The sequence below is a fragment of the Neltuma alba genome, unplaced genomic scaffold (assembly GCF_004799145.2).
Source record: "Neltuma alba isolate B1F8T4 unplaced genomic scaffold, ASM479914v2 tig00011756_pilon, whole genome shotgun sequence".
Taxonomy (NCBI): domain Eukaryota; kingdom Viridiplantae; phylum Streptophyta; class Magnoliopsida; order Fabales; family Fabaceae; genus Neltuma; species Neltuma alba.
In genome coordinates this window covers 1,090,502-1,112,718 of record NW_021636384.1, presented here as the reverse complement: position 1 = coordinate 1,112,718, position 22,217 = coordinate 1,090,502, and the positions used below count along the sequence as shown (strand labels likewise).

At 30.9% G+C, this 22,217-nt stretch overlaps 1 protein-coding gene across 1 annotated transcript; it reads right to left on the bottom strand.

Annotated features, from left to right (window-relative positions):
• Nucleotides 1–6,696: 6,696 nt before the first annotated feature.
• Nucleotides 6,697–10,659, bottom strand: LOC114717632 (uncharacterized). Its single transcript, XM_028902841.1, has 7 exons — nucleotides 10,634–10,659; nucleotides 10,407–10,519; nucleotides 9,169–9,281; nucleotides 8,601–9,077; nucleotides 8,348–8,446; nucleotides 7,724–8,139; nucleotides 6,697–7,358 (listed from the first exon to the last, which is right to left on the bottom strand). Exons 2-7 carry the CDS (start codon nucleotides 10,484–10,486, stop codon nucleotides 6,744–6,746), a joined length of 1,800 nt encoding a protein of 599 aa, XP_028758674.1. The 5' UTR covers nucleotides 10,487–10,519; nucleotides 10,634–10,659; the 3' UTR covers nucleotides 6,697–6,743.
• Between the last annotated feature and the right edge of the window lie 11,558 nt (nucleotides 10,660–22,217).

The following is a 22,217-nucleotide window of genomic DNA, read 5'->3' as shown; positions in this document are numbered from 1 at the left end:
ATCAACATAATTCAGTTATTCGTCTCTTATAATAAGAAACGGAGGGGGTATTTGATAATGGAAGGAGTATCTTCCTAATTGAGCAAAACACAATCCGATCCGCTGCCTAGACATACTTAAAAACAAGCTAAGTGGGCCCAAAAAAAAAAACACACGCCTAAAAACAAAGCAACGCATAGAAAATTAAATTGCACAACCACAAACGTTCAATTGATGGTCAAATTTTAGTTTGCTTCCCCAAGGTTAAACCCAAAATTCCCTTCATCAATACCTAATGGGAACTCCTTTTACTCATCAAGGTGGTGAGTACCCCAAACTCATCAAATTTCAATAGTTTAAATTTAAAATTTTTAATTAATTATTTTTAAATAAAAATAATTTTTTAAAAAAATTATAGTTAAGAAATTATTTTTATTTTAGATTTTATAATCATTAAAATAATTATTTTTTAAAAATAAAAATGGAAAAAAAATCTAAACTATCTAAATTATAACTAATGAACTTGGATGCCTATCACTCCACTTTGATGAGCATCCAAAGTCTCAAACTCATTTCCACCTAATGTTGACATCAAGCAATTCAATAAATCACACTACTCTTAAACAACAAGGCCAACATTAATTACAACTAATTTGTGAAACGAACACTTATCATCCCTAGCCATGTTCATAGAAAGCCTACTAGAAAAAATATCAGGCACACATGGCCACAATAACCCGAAAATATCCAACAAAAGATACATCAAGCCGAAGGAAGGATGGAAGATAATTGAAACTCTGCATCATGTCTCTCCAGCTACATCTAGTTGTCGCTCAAAGTCATTTTCTTATATCTCTTTTACTTCTTTCGATACATATTTCAGTCGTTTGCTGAATTAGAAATAGAGCAGTTAATTCATTAAATCGGTCTTAAAATTGACAAAAATTTCAACTTTACCCTTTATTAGACAGAGAAACACATGGCATTTGAGGGTCATATACTTCCTCTATCCCTTTTTATAAGATCCAAAATTTTGAACCCTTCCATTCTTTTTAATAAAACCCACTTTGGGGTTGTTTGAGCATTAAGTGTATTTTTACTAATTTTACTTCTAATTAATTTTGCTCATACATTATCTTTCACCATTTTTCTCATTATTGCTCTCTTTTACTTACCCACTAATAAATAAGGACATTTGATAAATAAAAAGCACATTTTCTACATATTGACTTTTAACTAATTTCAACAATTTTCTTAAACTGGGCAATTCAGCTATTTAATTAGGATTTTATGATAAGGGAAGGCGAGAGTAGAAACTTAATTAGAATTAAATTCTCCTTTTAGTAAGTTTGTAATAGGGATATAATTACAAAACACTTCTCCGGCTTTAACGTATAACCTAATTGGGGAGTTGATATCGGTCCTATATGTAAGACTTATATTAAATGTCTTTCAAATTTATAATTTTTCTCAAAATATTTATCAATTTTTTTCCAAATTAACCCTATTAATCTTTTCTCAATAATAATCATAGAGGAGAGGGAGGGAAGGAGGGAATTAAGGAAGATGCTTAGGATATTTTAGAAAAAAACTTATCATACTCCTCCGGTCCTTAATATAAGACCAATTTAACTAATTTGATTAGATTAAGGAAGTTAGGTAAGTTAGTTAATTGTAAGAAATATGACATGTTTTTCCTAAAATACTATAATCATCTTCTTTAATATTCTCTCTCATTCTTCTACTTGATTATAGTTGAGGGAGTATCATCCATAGAGATAATTTAGAAAAAAATTGATAAATAGGTCTTATATTTAGGACCAAAATCAACTCAACAATTAAGTCCTATATTAAGGACCGTATGAGTATTATTTAACTAATTTAACTAACATTCTTAATTTACTAAAATCAGTTAATAAGGTCTTACATTAAGGATTGAAAAAGTATTAATTAACAGCTCTTTAGGTGACTTATACTAGAATCATAAATTTATTCTAAAGGGCACCCTACGATAGATATAAGAGAGAGTATTTGACAACAAAAAATCTTTCCAAATTGTCTTATACTCCCTCCAGTCTTAAATATAAGACATCATTCTTTGTCCGTCATGCTAGCCATTTGGTAGTTAGATGTGACATATGTATAATGGAAGGAGTATCTTCCTAATTGAGCAAAACACAATCCGATCCAATATTTAAACATACTTCAAAACAAAGCAATGTATAGAAAATTATATAGCACAACGCCAATAATTGTTGTGCAAGATCCATGCATGGGTGGGCAAGTTCAGATAAGGTCTGCGCAAGGCAATTGATGGTCAGATTTAATTAAAGTTTGTTTTCCCAAGATTAAACTCAAAATACCCCAAATCAATACCTATTGTTGACATTAAGCAATTCAGTAGATCCACTACTAGAAAAAAGACATTTAACGTCGCAAAATAACAGTGGTTAAGAAGAAAAACACAATGAAAAAAAAGAAGGTGGTATTTTTGTAAATAAGTGACCTGACGATGGATTTTCCATGAAGGTTATTAAGAAAACCACCGTGGAAAGTATTATGAATGACAGTTATTTAAATAACTGCCGTTAAAAGAACTTTCCATGGTGGTTTTCTTAATAACCGCTATGGAAAGTTTTAACAAAAGCCACGATAGGGTTCAGTTTTACTCATTTTCACAGTTTCACATCAGTGCGTTGTGGTCTCCCTCTGTCCCACCACCAACAAACTGTCATTATTAGCCATTCCCCCTCTTTCCCGCTATTTAAACTCCTCCATTTAGCTTGTGGTGTCTTGTCGCCGTCCACTGCCATTTTGTAACACCTTGAATTTTATGATTTAGGATGAACAGAAAAGAAAAAATTCATTAAAATTATTTAATAGCCAAATAAATTGGAGAAAATTATGGAATATTGTTTTTTAGGGTTTAGAGACATTTTGGAAAAGGTATTTCTCCAAAAATGGCTTAAATAATTTTAATAGATAATTTTAAGAGAAAAATAGTTAGAATGGGATTTTGATCCAAAGATTTTTTTTATGGGAATTAATTTAAGGGTCAAATAAGCTATTGGTTGAGGGAATTTCAAATTACCCTTTATGGATTAAATTGTGAAAGTATTCATTGCTTCAGAAAGATAGGAGACAGTGAGATTGGAATTGAGGAGTCATTTTCACTCCTCACACACACCTCACATGTGGACTTTACCTTTTTTTCCTTTTTAACCATCAGATTACTCATCCACCTCCCTCATTTCGTTTCTGCTTCCCGTAGAGAATAGAGTGAGAGCGCGAGTGAGAGGGAGTAGCGGTGCATCACTGGTGAGAGACCATAGGAGATCAAGAACCTGACATGCAATCACTGTTTTGAGCTTGGGTAAACCTCCTAATTACTCTTTTATATTTATTTCTTTCTATCTACGTTTAGATTCTACTGCAATGGTTGAGTGAGAAAGTCTGGGTAGTGAGAGAAACTCCTGATTTAAGCTGGAAACTTGATGACGATGACAGAATAATGTTGGTTGATGATGATAGTGTAAGACTTTTTGGTTGCATGTTCCTTTCTTAGTCTCTGTGTTGCTATCCAAATCTGGGTTATGATTATCAAAGTTCAATGTTCGCTTAAGGGGGTCCTCCGTGCTGTCAAGTTATGAAGTTAGTGAGAGGTAGTAGTAGTTGTATGTAGGTATGTATATATATAAGTATATATATACCCGAATGGTTGCTCTGTTTCTGTTGATCGAAACAGGGGTTAAATGTGTCTATGTTTGCTGTTGAATCTTAGTGGTTGAAGAGAGGAATAGTACGGTGTTGATGTATATATATTTTCTGGTTTAGAAAATAAGTTACTACTCATATAAGTTATCAAATAAAAGCAAAAGAAACCACATTTTATGGCCTGAAGATTAGAAAATAAAATTTTCAAAAATTTTCTTGTCGACTTACTACTCATAGGGTAATCTTAAAACTCTGGCCAACTTTAAAAATCCATAACTAATTCTAAAAAAATTCAAAATAAGATAGTTTCAAGTTTTATTCAAAGATCTTTCAATTGTCTGCATGAAAAAAATACTTGGTAGATTCACAACCTTGCCAGCTAAGTTCCATTTTAGCATAAAAATATACTGTTCATTTAATAAATTTTTCCTTCTCCAAATTTTTTATCATAACTTCAAAAATAGATAACTTTTCACACATAATTTTGATGATCTATCACTGTTCATTTAATAAATTTTTCCTTTTCCAAATTTTTTTTACCATAACTTCAAAAATACATAACTTTTCACACATAATTTTGGTGATCTACCTCTATTTAAAGCTCAAGATGAGCACCATGGCCAGATTTGCTCATTTACTTAAAATCTCATGGTCACCAAATTATAGCAAATAAAGTAACTCTAGCTTTTTAAAAAATTTTCCAGATATCATCCCTTTTCACAAAATTTGGCTTTAAATATTTTTAAAGCCAATCTCTTTATTTTCAAATGTCAAAAACAATTTTATAATTTTACAAAATTTCTCAAATAATTAACTCTCGTTTCTGTCTGATTATTTGATACCTCCTCATATTTTAAATAATTAATTTTGACTAATTTTTCCTTAATTGGCCAAAATTCTTATAATTAGTCAATTTACTAAAAATTTATTATAGGGGCATTTTCATCATTTTTAACCTCAAATGGATCTTCACACCTCATTTTCCATTTTCACGGTTTTTGTAGAATTTTGGGAATATTTTTTATTTTTACCCTTTTCTGACTCGAAACTTTTTTTATGCACACAATTTGTGAATAACGCAAGTATACGTGTTGATCAAGTAATAAAGAGTAAGTATAGAGTATTGTTCCCACAGAGATTAGACAAAATAGTGTTTAGGCACTAAAGTTCCTATTTTCAATTAAGTTAAGCAAACTGAATTACGAACGATCGAATAAAAAGAATAAAGACAGAAAAAAAAATTCAATATTAAAGGCAACTTAGAGTTACTAATCCCTTACTAGTTTCATAGACTTTTGCTTTTATTTAACTAATTAGTCTCAATGTTAATTTAGTTAATCTAGAGTATTTATAGCTAAAAGTGTCTTTCGATCCACTTATAACCCTCTCCTAAGTAATAAAGTTATGTTTAACTCAAATACTTAAGAGGATAAAATAATTTCACTCTTCATCAATTATATGGTGCTCCTAGGTATATTTCTATCCTACTTGCAACTTAGAAAAAAATCTAAGCCTATATTACTCAATCCTAAAGCCTACTTAAGATTTCTTTCGTCAAGGCTAACCTCAGTGCTCAAACTCATATTTAATGGTGGCCAAACATTAAACAGATATATTAAACCAAGATTAAGTAACCAAAATTAACATCAAGCATAATTCATTAAATGAAAATAAATTCTAATCTAGAAGTAAGTTCATAGCTACTCTAAGTCAAAAGAAAACTAATCACACATGGCTAAAACCAAATCCATAACATGAAAGGTAAATACTCAGAATAAAATAACAGCAGAAAAAGATGAAGGGCAGAAAGCAAAATGGTGTATAATCCTTCCTCCTTTCACTGCTGTCACCAGAAAAAGAATGAAGAATCAAAGATGAATGCTTCGCTGCTATCCCACTGGTTGCTCGCTACGTTCAATCCTGTTCGTCCCAATTCCTCGCTGCTGTCATAGTGGAACTGAGAATTACGGGTTGATTCCACACTGCTCTCTCTTCTCGCTGCCTCTTTTCCGCCGCCCTTTAGCTGCTGTTGCCAGAAACAGCACGAAGAATTTGAGATGCTCCCTCACTGTTATCCCCGGTTCCTATTTATAATTGTTGTGCGTCTTCTCTCCCTTAAATTGAATCCACTGCCTCCTATCCATATCTATCCGTATATCTCCAATATAATATAATACATTATCTTATATCATGATGCTGTGCTTAATATCACGGTTCCTTTTGTCTCCTTCGATCAATATAATACATATATATATTTGACTCATTCCTTGATTCTTGACCGGGACCCACGGCTTCTTCCTTTCTCCCCTCTTCACGCCTTTGATCCTCATATGTGATATATATATATATATATATATATATATATTTGCTGCATATGTTGCTCTTTTTGTCTCATCTTTTATTTGTGATATTTTCTTTTCTTAATAATTTCATATCTCCTGCATTAAAAATAATAAAAGATTTGAATAGATTTTATACAAAATCGTCTTTTATCTTATAATTAATTTAAAAGAAGATACATTAATAAAAGATGGTTAAATAGGTATAAATTATCTACATATTTCACTAAATATATTCCAAAATCTCTACCTATTTAATTATAAAAATAATCATTATCATTTTTAAAATTATAATTTGGTTCTTGCCAGCATTTAATCTCCGGAATCATCTTATTAAGGTATGTAATATAACCTTTGGCCCATAATGATCCTCATTTCTCATAATTGACCTTCAAAACTTTCATCAAGTTCTCTATTTTTCTTATCCCTTGGTTTCATAAAATTTTTTCTTTAAAAGTTGGTCCTTGAAAATCTTTCTATTCTTTCAGAAAATTTTTAGGACTCTTGCCATTAGAGGTTTGCTAATCTACCCATTTCAAGCTATTTCTTGCACTTCTATATCTAAAATTCAGATGTTACAGCTTCAGTTAAGAATAACAAAATTCAAAGGTACATTGGAATCATAAAATTGGAAGATGAAATTTACTCTTAATCTGCCTCATAATATTACATGGATCTATCCATCACTCATAAAGACAACTGTCGACATTTTTAATAAAGCATACGTTTACATGACCAAAAGAGAGTCCTATAAAAGTAGGTTGAATAAAATATACCAGACCTAATTGGGAATAGGGAAAATACAAATAAGGATATAGCTATTAAAATAAGAATAAAAATGAAGTTAGGAACCAAGTTTAAACCATAATAGTATGTAGTGAAGAAAGCACTACCAAAAGCTACCATCATGCTAATTATGGACATAAAAAGTACAGCCAATCCAGATATCAACTTCAAAGGTAGTGACTTGAGAAAATCCTTCTCTGCATAGCGTGAGATGATGATAGACAAGAAAATGAGTGTGGAGGTTGATGATGAGATCAATGCCATTGCATTAGACATGCCAAATACCAGAAGTGATCTTTTTTCCAAGTAAGTAGGGATTCCTATATTGTTAATGATAACACCTGGTGTATTGAATGAAGCATAAAACACTCCAATAGTAATAAGAGTTGAAACAACCATGCAAGAGTTTGCTACTCCCTTCATCCATGATTCGGCTTTACTCAATAGCTCTTGATGCTCTTTTGTAAATAGTTGGTGAGGAGTTAACCCTTCTGCATTCTTCATCTCTATGAATGATGGTGGCAATATCTTTTTCACCTCCTGTCATGCCAAAGGATATATAAATGCATAACATCAACAGAAAATATAAGACTCATAATAATAGGGACAACTTCAATAAGGTCCAAGGAAGAAACATATTGATTAAAAAAGTCACATAATTGAGCAGCATATAATACCAAGTTTTAACGTAGGAAATAACAATAGGTATCAGCTGCTTACTTGTCATTAAGACTTTTCAGCAATTCTCTTCCTTCTTTGGGATCTTATAGTCATTCTCCCATAATAAATTATGCTATTCACGCATATACTTGATTTCTCAAAATTTGCACAATCATGAACGGTCCACCTATTGTAAATTTAAGTCTATTTTAAAGATACACTAAACATTGTTACTAGTAAAATACCTCAAACCATGACAACTCAAGGGCCATCTGAAATGCTGCTCCAGAAACTAAGTTAAGTTGATCTGGTGGTGCTAATTTTGCAGCCATATGTAATAAATTGCTTTGGTCTTTGTTGTCCAAGAAACATGCTATGAAATCTTTGATTGGACCAATGTCTCGTAGGAGATTAAAGATATTAGCATGACGATGCAGAATGGCAATGTGAATTATGCTTTGATTTCTTTCATTAACTTCCCATATCAACTCAGGATAGGTACCCATAAGCACAGCCAAAAACTCACAATTCCCAATTTCTATGGCGTTAAATACTACTGGTGAAGGCACTCTTATGTTGCCCAAAATCTTCTCATCATCTTGAGTCAGAAATATACTCCATAGGAATTGGACAAGTTCAAGTTGCTTCGTTTGTTTCAAACCTGGGAAACACAATTTCACCATTTACTTAATTTAAATTAAGTCGAGACTATCAAAAACTCAAAATATGTTGAAAAATAAGAATGAAATATTGATAAGGTTGTAATGAAAATTTAACATTATTCGCCATCATTTCTTTCAAAAACAAATTCCAAAAGTTTAATGGATAGTAAATGCCAAAAGAAAATGAAAAGCAAAGAATTCACTTACCTAAAGGCTTTCTAGCCAATATATGCAATATTGTCTCATTAGCTTCATTCCTTCTAAAAGCAAGATCTGGTTTCTTTTTAAGCAACTGCAATGCTAAATCTGCACAAATAAAAAAAAATTGAAGTCATAATTGAGTCTGAATAAATGTAACACATGATGGGTTGTCACACTTCAAATTATAGACTGATGAAATCCTATAGCCTTATGCTTTCATAGATGTGTGTGTTCTAGGTAGATATATTAATATACTAACCATAGATTCCAGTATTGACACAGCAAAATAATAGTATAGTCCAATCGGCATCTTCAAAATCTCGAATAGTATTATAATATAGATGCCATGCCATTTCTCTTTTTCCTTGTAAAGCAGCCATGTGAAGAGGAGTCATTCTGGCGCCACCCCTTAATGCTGGCAAGTTCTTGTTCTTACTTTCCATTATCTTAACAATCTGCAAATTCCCAGTTGCTGCAGCAATGCAAAACGCGGTGTTACCATTCACATCTTGCAATTCCAAGTCTTGTGGATCCATAATCTTCACCAGCTCTTCCACAAAGGGAATTTGATTCGCTCCTGTGGCGACATGGAGAACTGTCGCCCAGCGCAAGGTTATGGCAGCACGAAGTATAGCCCAATCATTTTCTAAGATGCGCTTCGCTGCTTCCCAGTTACCTTTCATGGCCGCATTGTGAAGGGGAACGCATACCCTTCGGTATTTTTCTCTTGACTCTCCTGAACCACGTTAATATGGATGGTCATAAATGGAAGATTTGACTTCAACATGATATCTATATCTGCGTATGTAGAGAGATAGAGAGATTACGTGGGTCATCCAAAAAATGAAGGAGAGGCGTCCTAGAGTGATGAGGTGAAGCAGCCCTTTGTGGTTCTTGTGCTGGTATGCTAACGGAACTTACTTCTGCTTTTGCCATTTCCCTATGATGCAAACATGTGTTAAAAAAATATGTTAACTTTCATGCGTGCGCGCCAGGCTTCCTAAGTTTATTTGTATTGAATATACTGTTGAGTTTATTATTGACAGCAAAAGAATTATAAAACCGAAACATTCTATTTTCATTGATATATATATATGTGTGTATGTAAAGTAAGATATTATGTAATTGTAAGAAGTAATTTGAATCCCTAGTCAGTCTCTCGAAAACACGAAATATAGGTCTCATAGTACAAGTAAGTGTTTGTCTAAAAACTAAATATATTTCTTTATTTTTACCCCCTACTGTTTCCCTCATTTCTTTTTCTCACTTATTTTCTCTTACTTATCTTCATAAATAAGGGAATGTTTGCAATAATTACATCTCTTACATATTTTAATTAACATTTTGATCTCTGTGATTTGTTTAGTTGTTACTTAAGAGTTAAGAAGAGTATAATGCATCATAAATTAATATATTTTTTTACTTATTTATTGTTCATATATAAGGGAGTGGAAGGAACAGGGTGAGAGAGATGTAGACGGTAAGAGTAAGAAAAACTACTTCCGGTCTTATAAAAATTTATTTGATTTTTATTTTAGTTTTAAATATAAGACTCCAATCCACTTTGTCTCTCATATTTTTTTTGACAAAATATTTTTATAATAATAGTAATTCTAACTAATACACATAATTAATAAAGATATTTTAAAAAAGACAATACCTATTTATTATACTCTTCCGGTCCTAAATGTAAGACCCTTATACACGTGTATAAGGGTCTTATATTTAGGACCGGAGGAGTAAATAACAACTTAACTTATTTTCTTAATCTACTTAAATTAGTTAACTAGCTATATTTAAGACTGGAGGTAGTATATATGTTGACCGAAAAGACTATAAATATGGAAAGCCTCTTTTTTCTTTATATATGACTCTCATGTAAAATGGTTTTTTACATTTGACATTAACACTTTCTAAGAAAAGAGGGAAAAGGAAGCTGCTAATCTATGACATTAATTTCGATAATATATTATGAATAATAATTATAACTGATTTTATTTTTATATAAATAATAATAATAATAATAATAATAATAATAATAATAATAATAGGATAAGAAATTTACATGTGGATTAAGTGCATGGGCAAGCAATTGCAAGCGCCACTTTCTGGATCTGATGATTTGTGCCTACACAACAACGCCATATTTCCAGTTTTTAAACTACCACGCAACGGAAACTGCAGATAGAACATGTGAATGGAGTTTGAAATATAAGATGAAGAATACAAAAGAACAGTAACCAGAGAGAAAGAAATAAAGCAACATCAGCAATAGAACATTTAATTACGTACCTGAAAATACAAATGCTCGGATGGATGAGGAACTTGAAATTCCAGAGCAGAAAGCCGTGGTCAAGCCTGAACCAGTCGGTCCAATGTCGTCCACGCAAATATTCATACAGATACACAATCGCCAACGCAAGCGCCAATGTGACAACCTTATCTTCTTGTGTCTCCCGTTTCTTATTGCTCTGGCACTTGTTTCGAAGAACTAAAATAGTTACTTATCCTGTGTCTCATTAAGAACAATTAATATTTGTTTTAATATAGAAAAAATAAAAAATAAAAACTCCTGAATTACTAAAATTATAAGGAGATTATCTGAATAAATCAAATTATCATAAGAGACATAATCTCATATTATAAATATAAAATTTTAGTAAAATATCTGAAATGCTTCTAAATCAAATTGTAATTTAACTTATTAAAATTGTTACTAAAGTGAGCTTGTTATTTTTTATAATCAACTTGTCATGATTTAATCTATTGAAGTTACTATTTATTAAAATGAATTCGTCATTACGTATAATTAATTTGTCATTTATTTAAAAGGTATTTCACACATTTTACTAAAATTTCATATTTACAATATAAAACCTGATCTTTACTTATTATTTTTTAAATTGAGAGTCTGAAATCACAATTTCACATATTTAAAGATCTTTAATTATCATTTTTCTTTTAATATATTTATTAATTTTTTTAAATTAATATTATCATGGTATTAAAAACTGGACCAAACCGACCGGTTTAAAACTGAAACCGACGAACCGGCCACTTGTCCGGTTCGGTTCTTGCATTAAACCCATGTGACTTCGACATAAACCGGCAAACCCATTGGGTTGAACGGGTTGCTTGGGTTATATTTTTTCTCATCCCAGGGCACGATGCCATTACAGGGAAAAAAAAAAAAAGACTTCTATGAAGACTGAGAGAGAGAGAGAGAGAGAGAGGGAAACATTATAATGAAGAACCAACCTTAAAAAGATATAAAAAAAAATAATGAAAGAAATTACCTAGCTTGCAATAGATCAGATGTTAATCGAGAGGACAATACAAAGCCATTGATGGGAAGAGAATAAAATGCCCAGCAGAGCTAGAGAACGTAAGATGGAAGAAAGTGAAATGAAGCTGTGGCGGAAGAAAAAGTGGAACTGAAGAGGGAGAAAAGGCATGCGTAGCTGCGCGGGAAGAGGGACTAAGTCTGTGCATTGGGAGAAAACAAAACTTTGAAAAGCTCACAAGTCACGGGTTCCCATACATAGCTGACTCGCTAGCTTTTTTTTTTTTTTACCAAGGCTGACTCCATAGATCATATTAATGTATATTGCCACCTATTTTTATTAGTAATTAAAATTTACTTTTATATTATGTCTTATTTTCATTATCTATTTATTATTTAAAGTATTTACTATATTATTAAAAATTATATTATTTTAATTATATCGGTATGACTCATTGGCTCTTGACCTATTATCTTAATCAGTTTATTGACCGGTCCGGTTTTCAATACATTGAACCCTACTAATCTCTTTTTAACAATAATCAAGTAGGAGAAGCATGAAGAAAATTAAAAAATGCTTAGAATTTAAAAAAAATCATGTTAATTAATTTTACTAATATTCTTAATTTGAATATGGTATTTATGTTTTTTTTGCATTTATTTTGTTTTTTCTCAAATCTGGTTTTTTTTTGGTAATTAAATCTTCTGATTTTGCTCTGCTAGTATTATTAGTTTTGGCACCGGAACTAATAATTCTAATGAACAAAATTACTGGAGCTAGGAATAGCGCTGAAGGAGGATTGAAATTTAATCAAGAGACAGGAAAAAAAATAGTGAGCAAACTAAAAACTGAGGGAAAATGTGTCGGTACTTACAAAAATCTTACCCAGAACAAATACACACGGATATATTAATTTTTTTCTTCAAGATTTAAAAACAATAAAAATAGTTTATAAAATTAAGAGATTAAACTAAAATTTTGTATAAAGTTAACGGATTAAACTTTTGTTGATTTTTTATTAGCTGGTCACCGGAGTCCTAGTTACAATCCAATTATGTATGGCAGATGGAGGATGAACTAATCGAGATCAACTCCACATAAAAGCATATCTTTATGGTTATCCTCTTTCTAAAATATATGAATGAATGAGCATAAAAAACTAAGTGACAGTTGGATCTGTGTTTTCCTCCCGTGAATAACATCAAGCATCAACCTTTTTTTGGGGGGGGGGGATGACTCATCATATGTTTTTTTGTTTGTTTTTTCTTCTTTAAATTACTCATTAAATAATGACTCACATGGGTTGATATTCCACTGCGTGAACCACGATCCGTGAATGTTGCCGACATGCTGTTATGAAAAGCTGAAAGGTGACAAAGATGCAATTATCGAACATAAAAGCAAGATTTAATTATTAGTATTTGGCCAATGGCTTTGTAGCGATTTTCCCAAGAGTCTCCATTGTTCATGTCACTCTACCTAATTTTGGCCATTTTCTGGTTCATCTTTAGCGTTTCATCACATATTTTTATGTCACTCTACCGAATTTTGGCCATTTTCTGGTTCATCTTTAGCGTTTCATCACATATTTTTATGTCACTCTACCTAATTTTGGCCATTTTCTGGTTCATCTTTAGCGTTTCATCACATATTTTTATGTCACTCTACCCAGTTTTGGACATTTTCTGATTCATCCTTAGCCTTTAATTGGGCGCAGCTACATTGCTGCTACAAAAGATTCTCTTTCTAACCCTAGTAACAGTGACAAGCACTAATAAGTTAAGACTATAAACGAGATCATCCTCATGACCTCTTACTTATACACTGGGTTACAAGACTTTTAGCATATTCATAAATTTTTAATGACAAATTTGGACGTTGAAGCCGTGTCATTACGTGATCTGAATAGGAACACCAAATGTCTGGACCACCTACATTTTCATTTTCACGCCTTCTACCATTAAGCGCCGTTTGGTACAAGGTGTTAGAGGGTTTGGTATTGATTTGTTTAGGCACATGTATCTTTCTATTAGATAATTTTGTTTGAGATATCTCCTAATAGAAATTTGAATCATGATTCATCGTGTTACAAGGGATTAGTTTTTTTTTTTTTTTGTTATAACTAACCCAGTTGATAAAGAGATTGGCATTGATAGTAGTACTAGGATTGCCCGGTTTGTTATGTTTGCTAGGAAGAACTCACAATCCTAGGCTGCACAGTCCCACCTTTCATGGAATTATGGGATTGTGCAATAACACTAGCCCCCTGTATCGGAAAATCAGTCCTATAGGTGATTTTTTCAGACAATCGCCCCTCACCCCATCCTCTTTCCCTACCGTCACTCTCATCTCATTCATCCCTGCCAACGATGTCTTCCACCAATCCACGTCATTACTCTGACCCCCTCGTCTGCAACCTCAAAACCAGATCTGGTGAAATCTTTGAAGCGATCATAACAAGCTACAAATAGTATGCCCTTTGTCATCGGTGACAGAACAAGTAGAGAGGTAACAATACCAACATGAAAAATAAAAAGAAAAATAAAAAACCAGAAACAAAAATCATTCATAATGGAAATCACATATGAACAAAGACAAAATCCAAGGTGAAATCGAAAATCAAGATTGACAGAAAAATTGCTATATTCAAGTAGTCAAATCAAAGTTGCGCCATTGCTGTGAACCCCTGTAACCAGATCAAGAGAAATCACCACCCTTGACTAATGCTCTCCTTGGATGGGAAGAAAAGTTGAGAAGAAAGAAAATAGAAGGAAAGAAAATAAGGGGAAGGAAAGACGGGAAGGAAGTTGTGATCATCCCTCTTGCTTGGATGGATGAGAGAAAATAGAGAGGAGAGAAAATTAGCATATATCTAAATGACTAAAATGTTCTTATCAAAATATATCATATTTACAATTAAATTAAATTAAATATTACAATAGAAAAATTATACTAACATTAGCATCATCAAATAATTTAAAATCAAGTTATTTGATTTGTATATATTTTCAGATTATTATATTTTAAAACCAAATTATTTAATAAAAATATTGTTTTAAGATGAGAAAAAAAGTGAATAACTTTTTAAATATAATAAAAGAAAATAAATATGGAGAGGAGGGGCAGTCATGGAAGTCTTGTTTTCCTTCCCAAATCTCTCCATATATGGAGAGAAAATTTGAAGAGAAAATGAGACATGGGCCCATCTTGTTTTCTCCTCTACTTTTTCTTCCCACATATTTTTTTTCTATTCAAGCAAGAAAAAACTTGTTTTTCCTCGTGTTTTTCTCTCTAGTTTTCTCTCCTCCCTACTTTTCTCCCAATCCAGGCAAGAGGTAAAGGTAGAGGACTTGAGATTTGAAAAAGAGGAGGGGGAAGCTTAAAAATGGTCGCATCTCGGTTGGAAGCTTGGGGGTTAGATAGGAGTAATCTAGTCTTTTCTCAACTACTAACTATTTATAAAATAAAATTAATAAGACCAGTCCCTTCAGATATTACATGACACCCAATATAATTTTAAAGCCATTTCCACTCTTAGGGGGTGTTTGGCAATTTTCCCAAATCATGGTTTGGGTTCTCAAACCATGGTTTGGGAAAAATTCAGCCAAACACCCTATTTTAATCTCAAACCATGGTTTTGGGGAAACCATGGTTTTGCCCCCCAAAACCATGGTTTCGGATGAAGCTCTTCAGAGCTGCTTTTGGCTTCAAATTATTGATGGCTGATGGTGGGCCCAAGAAATATTACAGAGAGCAGTGTCAATTATTTGCCATTCCTTCACTCTTCCTCGATCCTACGCAACAGAGGTCCTTCACTCTCGATGCTTCACTCTGAAGAAAACAGAGCTCTTCGGTCCTTCACACCTCTGTCCTTCGCTCTTTGGTCCTTCACTCTCGGCGGCAAAGCACACTCGGCGGCGACAATTTGTTCCATACTTGCAGAACTGGGTTCTGTAACGAGAGGGGTGAAGCCAGCATTCAAACACTCCGTGAGCAAACTCGCACGATTCACCCTTCTTGCAGTTACCTTTGCAACGAGAAGTTCTTCTCTGCGTGCTGCTTGGGTATCACCAATCAATTCAGCTTTTCCACGTTGCTTGGAAGAAGGTATATGATATTTTGGACCAGAGGAGCAGCAAAGAGGAGAGAGAAGTGTGGGAATAGAGGAAGAGGAAGGAATATATATATATATATATATATATATATATATAGGGAAGAAGGTGTTGGGGGGGGGGGCGGTAATATATAATATTGGGGATAAAATGAAATGAAAAAGGAGAGTATTAAAATTATGAGGGGATAAGTCCAACTATGCTTTAAAAATATCTATCGGTTTCATTTATTAGATCAACATCATTTCTCATTCTGGTTTCATTCAGGTTCTTATGCAAAAGAAAAAAATTATGGGATTTCATCTTTAAAATCTTTAAGAAATAATAATATTTTTTTTGGCAAAATAAATTATTTTCCTAAAAACATATTTAATTATTTTATTAATATATATACACATTATTTTTTTATTATTTATGCCTTATTTATTATGTTGTCAAAATATATATTATTAACAAATTTATTACTTCAAATAAATATATATTGTGAAATATATCTTATATGTAATTATCATTTAAACTTATATCCTTTTTAGTAATTTCTACATATCAAAAAGCACTTCTGACAACAACTATCCAAACACTCTCATTTTATCAGAATCACTTTTTCAGAAAATCTATTCTCTCTAAAATCTATTTTCCAGAAGCTATTCTCCAAACCATGGTTTGGCCTCATCCAAACACCCCCTTAGTTCCAATCTCATATCCAATGTCCAAGATAATAAAAACCGGACAAGCCACTGATGGAAATAAATTAAGAGTTAGTGGGCTGAACTGGGTCAAACTAGAGTCAAATCAGTTCAAATAAGTTATGATAAAAACTGAGAGGTAGAATTATTTACTATTAAAATCATAGTTTTAAATTATTTTAGTAAATGATTATTGATAAAAAAAAATTGCATTTCCCTTCTCCTTTCTGTCTCATTCACGTGAGTTTCCTTGTTCTCTTGATTCTTGTCAGATTATCTTTCTTTCCACAGGCAAGATCCCTTCATTTCATTTCTCTTGCCCTCCCTTATCATTTTCTCTTTCTTTGCCCCTTCATAATTATTATTCATTTCCATTTTCGGTTCTCCTTTTGTCGACTCACTCTTCCATTCTCATTACACTGGTCTCTCAAATTTTCTTCTTGGAAGGTGATTCTTTTTCTTAGGTAGCGTTGGTAAAAGAAGATAGGAAAAGCCCTAGACTTTGCATCCAGAATCCTGATCCTTCATCCAGATGATGCTTTTCGAGTCACCATTTCCATGCGCCACATCTTTTCATTTGCTGGTTGCCACCACTAATACAGTAATACTTCACATTCATTGTCAGCGTAGCAGGGGTTATCTCTCTACCTTTGCTTATCCCATGGACTCATCTTGGCAATCTCAACATTGTTTCTTTGGGCTTTAATGATTGGGCCTAACAGCCCAAATGTATTTTGGGCTTGGGTGTAATAAATTGACCAAATAAATTTAAGAAATTAATACTCTATAGGATCCCCCCTAATTAGCTTCGTTAGGTTGAATAGATGTGGCTGTGTTCTATTGATTTATTTATCAATCGAATGAAGCTTATTATATAAGTTTAATCCTTTGCTATCTCGAAGCTCCCCCTCTTAGCAAAGCATCATCCGAACAAGAATTTGGTTTTAAAACCCAGTCAACTATTGATCATTATACTGTTACCTAGTTTAAGTAATACAAATATCACGAATGAAAAGAACTTATTCTTAAAGTTAAAAATTAATAAATATACAATTGATTATTAGACTTTAAGAAGCAAATGGGATTGAGGGGTATATATTCTCCTTTTATTTATTGACATTGAATTTGCCTCCTCTCATTAGTGCTCTTAATAAAAATATGACTTAGTCTAGGATTTAAAAGGTACTTAACTTTCTCAAGTCAAGAATAAGTATTTAATTTCATTTCTCAATCTCTCATAACATTTAATAAAACCCAATTTTAAGTTCCAAGCCTAAGGTGACTATACAAAATTGGCAAGTAAATCTATTTTATTAACAAAATTATCCATTCAACAAACAAGCTTTTAGTTCTTACCCAAATTCTGCACTTAAGCTAGCCCTCTCAAACATCACTCAAATAAACAAAACAACTAAATCGGGATTAAGTATCTAGAAGCATTAAAAAAAGAGGAGGAAAAAAAAAACACACACACACACAGACAGATATATCATTAATCATAAAAAGAGAGGAGTAATCAAGAGTTAATTCATATAAAAGTTCAAAATAATCCTAGAATCAAAGCTTTAGCCACACATGTATATTTGGGCTAGAGTAAGAAATTGACTATTTGATCCCTTTTTTAATCAATACTGAATTTTCCAAATAAATTTTAGAAATTAATAATTATTACTTTTACAAGAATTTTTTTAGCTCGTATGCTTATAAAATAATTTTTTCTAAAATTTTTAAGGTTAAAAATTATCCTTTAAACTTTTTTTAATTTAAGAAAATAGCGTAGGTTTTTTTTAAAATTAAATCTTTTCAAAATTCTTTTAGCTCCACAAAATAATATTTTATAATTTTTTCCTCAATTTTTTAGACCTTAAATAATTTTAAATAATTATTCCTCCTTATAATTTTTCTTGTAATTGAAACTTTTGATCACATATTTGTTATTTAAGTAAGTTGACTATAAATATTTTTTCTAAATCTCAAAACATCTTAAGCCTAAAGATGTATCTCTTTTTAGTTATTAAATTAATATTTATAAAAAAAAATAGATGATACAAAAAGTCATGTTTACGATTATTATTGCTTGTCTTCCTCTCTTCTTTTGAAATATATAAGTAAATCTTCCTTTTCTCCATAATTTCAAATAAATTATATGTCTTGTATTATTTTTTGATTCCACATATACTTGTTACTTAGATCGTAATATCTAAGTTTAAAGGTTGTTAAGAGATTTTGTAATGTATTAATTTTTGAGTTCATTTTGCAATGAACATTTGTGAATATGCTTCATTCTTAGTTACTAGATAGGCTTAATAATTTCGGGATAAAATCATATTTCCAATGAGTGGATTCAAACTAGAATTGAGATAATAAATCATCATTTTTTAACTTTATGACATTTGATGCTTTTAATCTAGCATACCATTTGGCCTAATAATTCTAATACGTAACACTTATTGGGTTTGTGTAATTCTATTATACGTGACATTATCATAACTAAACACTGATACCATTTTTAGGCTACGGATGCCATTTAATGAGTGCGCAATTATTGGCCAAAAACTATCACATAAATAAAAATGGTCTAAGACCATTTAATTGTCCAAAACGATTAGTTTATGATGACTTAAAAATCAAAATGATTAAAATCAAATAAATAAAGTATATATTTCAATTTTTAATAGCATAAAAAATCTATTAGTTTAGGATATCCAAATTATCAATAATACTTTTTAATAAAAAAATGGCATATTATATTAAATTATATAATTGGATTAAAGCTTTTTTTTTCTTATTGTTTTGTCTATTCTAATTTTAAATTGTTTAAATGAAAAAGGGTATTTTATAGGGCATAGACTTGGAATCTCTAGTCTCTTCAAATTTTGTTTGCGTATGAGATATTCATTTATATGGGTATTAAAAAATGATAAAGTGCTCATGCGGATCTACATCATTAGTATAAAATCAAAATAAACTACCTTCCTATCTATTTTATATTAATTAGAGAAAATTAGGGAGAAGAACCTAGAAAATTTAGTATTTATTGGAAAACATAGTAAAAGTCATAATTATTTGAAAGGATGAAATACTAAAATATAAATTTTAAAATACTAAATTATCCCTAACAAAACCTCCTAAACTACCTCCTACCTTTATAGTTAAAAAAAAAAAAAACTAAAAGTAAGCTAATACCAAAACTGCCCATTTTCCCGATCATCATATATATTATTATTTAATTATTAATGGTAGTATTTATTCATTTTTTATTTATTCTTATGTTTCTTTGCCTAAATTTATATTATCAACACTAATATCAACTAAATTCTGTTTACTTAAATACAAGAAGTTAAACTTATTTCATATCTTATCAGAATTATCTATGTAAATTTAAATGAATTAGCGGCAGAATTTGGTCCGCTTGCTAATTCTTTTGTTGCAAATTTGATTAACAACTGAATTTCAATTCCTCCACTAATTAGTGACAAAAAAATTAGTGACATAATTTTTTAATTGCTAATCCGTGACAAAAAATTTTCATCACAAATTAACAATGAAAACTTTTTATTGCTACTTTGTTGCTAATATGATTTTTTTAAAAACATTTAAAATACCAAATGGCGTCTCCACCAGTCGCCACCTTATCGTCGATGACAGCTCCTAGGCACCCTCCACTTGTTGCTACCACGTCACATCCATGTGTCATTATCACCTCATCTTTGCCTATCATGTGTCAGGTAGTGTGCATGTGTCTCAACTAATTGAGCTACAATGAACTTATTTTTTTATTCAAAATTAAATATATATAATATCATTTTATCCAAAAAAATTATATATAAAAACTAAAAATAAATTATATGACAATTTTAATTTTAACTATTTTTATGAAAAAAATGATTTTTGCAGTGCGTAAACTTAGAATCTCTAGCATCTTCAAATTTTGTTTGCGCGAGAGATTTTCATGTGTTTGGATATTAAAAATGATAAAGTGCTTATACGGCTTTACATCATTAGTATAAAATCAAAATAAACTAACTTGTTCTCTATTTTATATTAGTTAGAGAAAATTAAGAAGAAGGACCTAGAAAAGGTGGTATTTATTGAAAAAGATCATAAAAATCATAGTTATTTGAAAGGATCAAATACTAAAATATAAATTTAAAAGTACTAAATTGTCCCTAGAAAAACTTCCTAAGTCTACCTCCTACCTTTATAATTAAAAAAAAAAACTAAAAGTAAACTAATGTCAAAACCACTCAGCACCCCGATCATCGTATATGTTATCATTTAATTATTAATATTAGTATTTACCATTTTTTATTTATCATTACATTTCTTTGCCTAAATTTATAGTATCAACACTAATATCAACTAACTTCTTGTCACTTAAAGACAAAAAATTAAACTTATTTCATATCCTATCAGAACTATCTATCTAAATTTAAATGATTAGGAAATTGAAAGAAATTATATTTCACTCCCAAGAATCAAAACAAGCGAGCTCCCCTAGAAAAATTAACCTTTAGGCAAAAAATACACTAATGTAGAATATGTTAATTTTTCAAACTAATATATATCTTAGTAATTAGTATATTAACTTGTTTAAAAAAGCATTATGCCCCAAGAAAAAACCTCATTATTACTTGTTTGCATTGTGATTTATTATAAATTTTGTTGATTATAGTGAAATTTTTATTGACAATATTCTTTTGACTTACACACAAGTATTTTTTAAATTCTAATGGAGGTAATCTTGATTACCAATTTCACATGAAAAATATATAGATCGTTTGAATTTTTTTTAATTGAATTTATATGTTTTTTCCATTTTTAAAACTTACATAAATTTCTTCTAAAATAAAAATTAATTAGGTAAACTTTGTTTGATTTATTTAAAATTGCTTAAATTTTTTTAAAAAAGTTTCTAGACATATGTAACCTTTTTTGAAAAGAATAAAATTCTAATTTTGTAGTAACTGAGTAATACAATAAATATTGAAGCTTAACGTAAAATTTGATATAAATTCTATTTAATTTAATAAAGTTCATAAATTCGTATTAGTTTTAATTTATAAACAGAATGTAGGAGACAAAATAGGGAATGTGAGAGAAAATTTAAGAAGTGTGGTTAGGGACAACTTAGTAAATTTAAATTTATATGTTAATATATGGTAATTATAATTTTTATGATGCTCTCTAATAAATATTTTTTTTTAGACTCTTCTCGCCAATTTTTCCTATTAATCAACGCGCCGCTTTATTTTTAAAATTAATATGAACGGTATGTAACTCATATTTACTTTTAAAATATTCTTTTTAATCCATTCAGCAAGATGTGCGATATATTTATCAAAGGTAAAAGTACAAATATACATATTGTACCAAATATGTGCCTAGCACCATAAACAAATCTTGGGTGCAAAAATACACATGATAATTTTAAAAAGTTACAAAATGTCACGACTATTAATTATTGTAATGTTGACTATTTGTGCTGACGTGGACGGTGATGTGGCTTAGAGAGTCTGATAAAAAAGAGTGAAAGTACAAATATGCCTATAAACTTTTGTCAAATATGCACCTCATACAATACACAAACCTAGGATGTAAAAATACATGTTATCGTTTCAAAGAACCCTAAGATACTATAATTGTTTAATTCATTAAAGAGGACCATAAACGTTAAGTTAGTGTTTCAGTCTTCTTCTTTTAAGTGTAACCCCCTCGTCCTTGCAAACTAGAGGAGACGTGACAAGAGCAACTAAGAGAGCGTAGCATTGGTCTTCTTAGAAAAAGAGAGACT

Bases quoted from the DNA above. Each gene is read 5' to 3' on its own strand.
- LOC114717632 (XM_028902841.1), bottom strand. From the start codon at position 10,486: ATGGCGTTGTTGTGTAGGCACAAATCATCAGATCCAGAAAGTGGCGCT. The intron at 9,282-10,406 runs GTAAATTTCTTA...TTTGCATCATAG, and splicing joins CCCATGCACTTAATCCACAT to GGAAATGGCAAAAGCAGAAG. The intron at 9,078-9,168 runs GTAATCTCTCTA...AACGTGGTTCAG, and splicing joins TCATTTTTTGGATGACCCAC to GAGAGTCAAGAGAAAAATAC.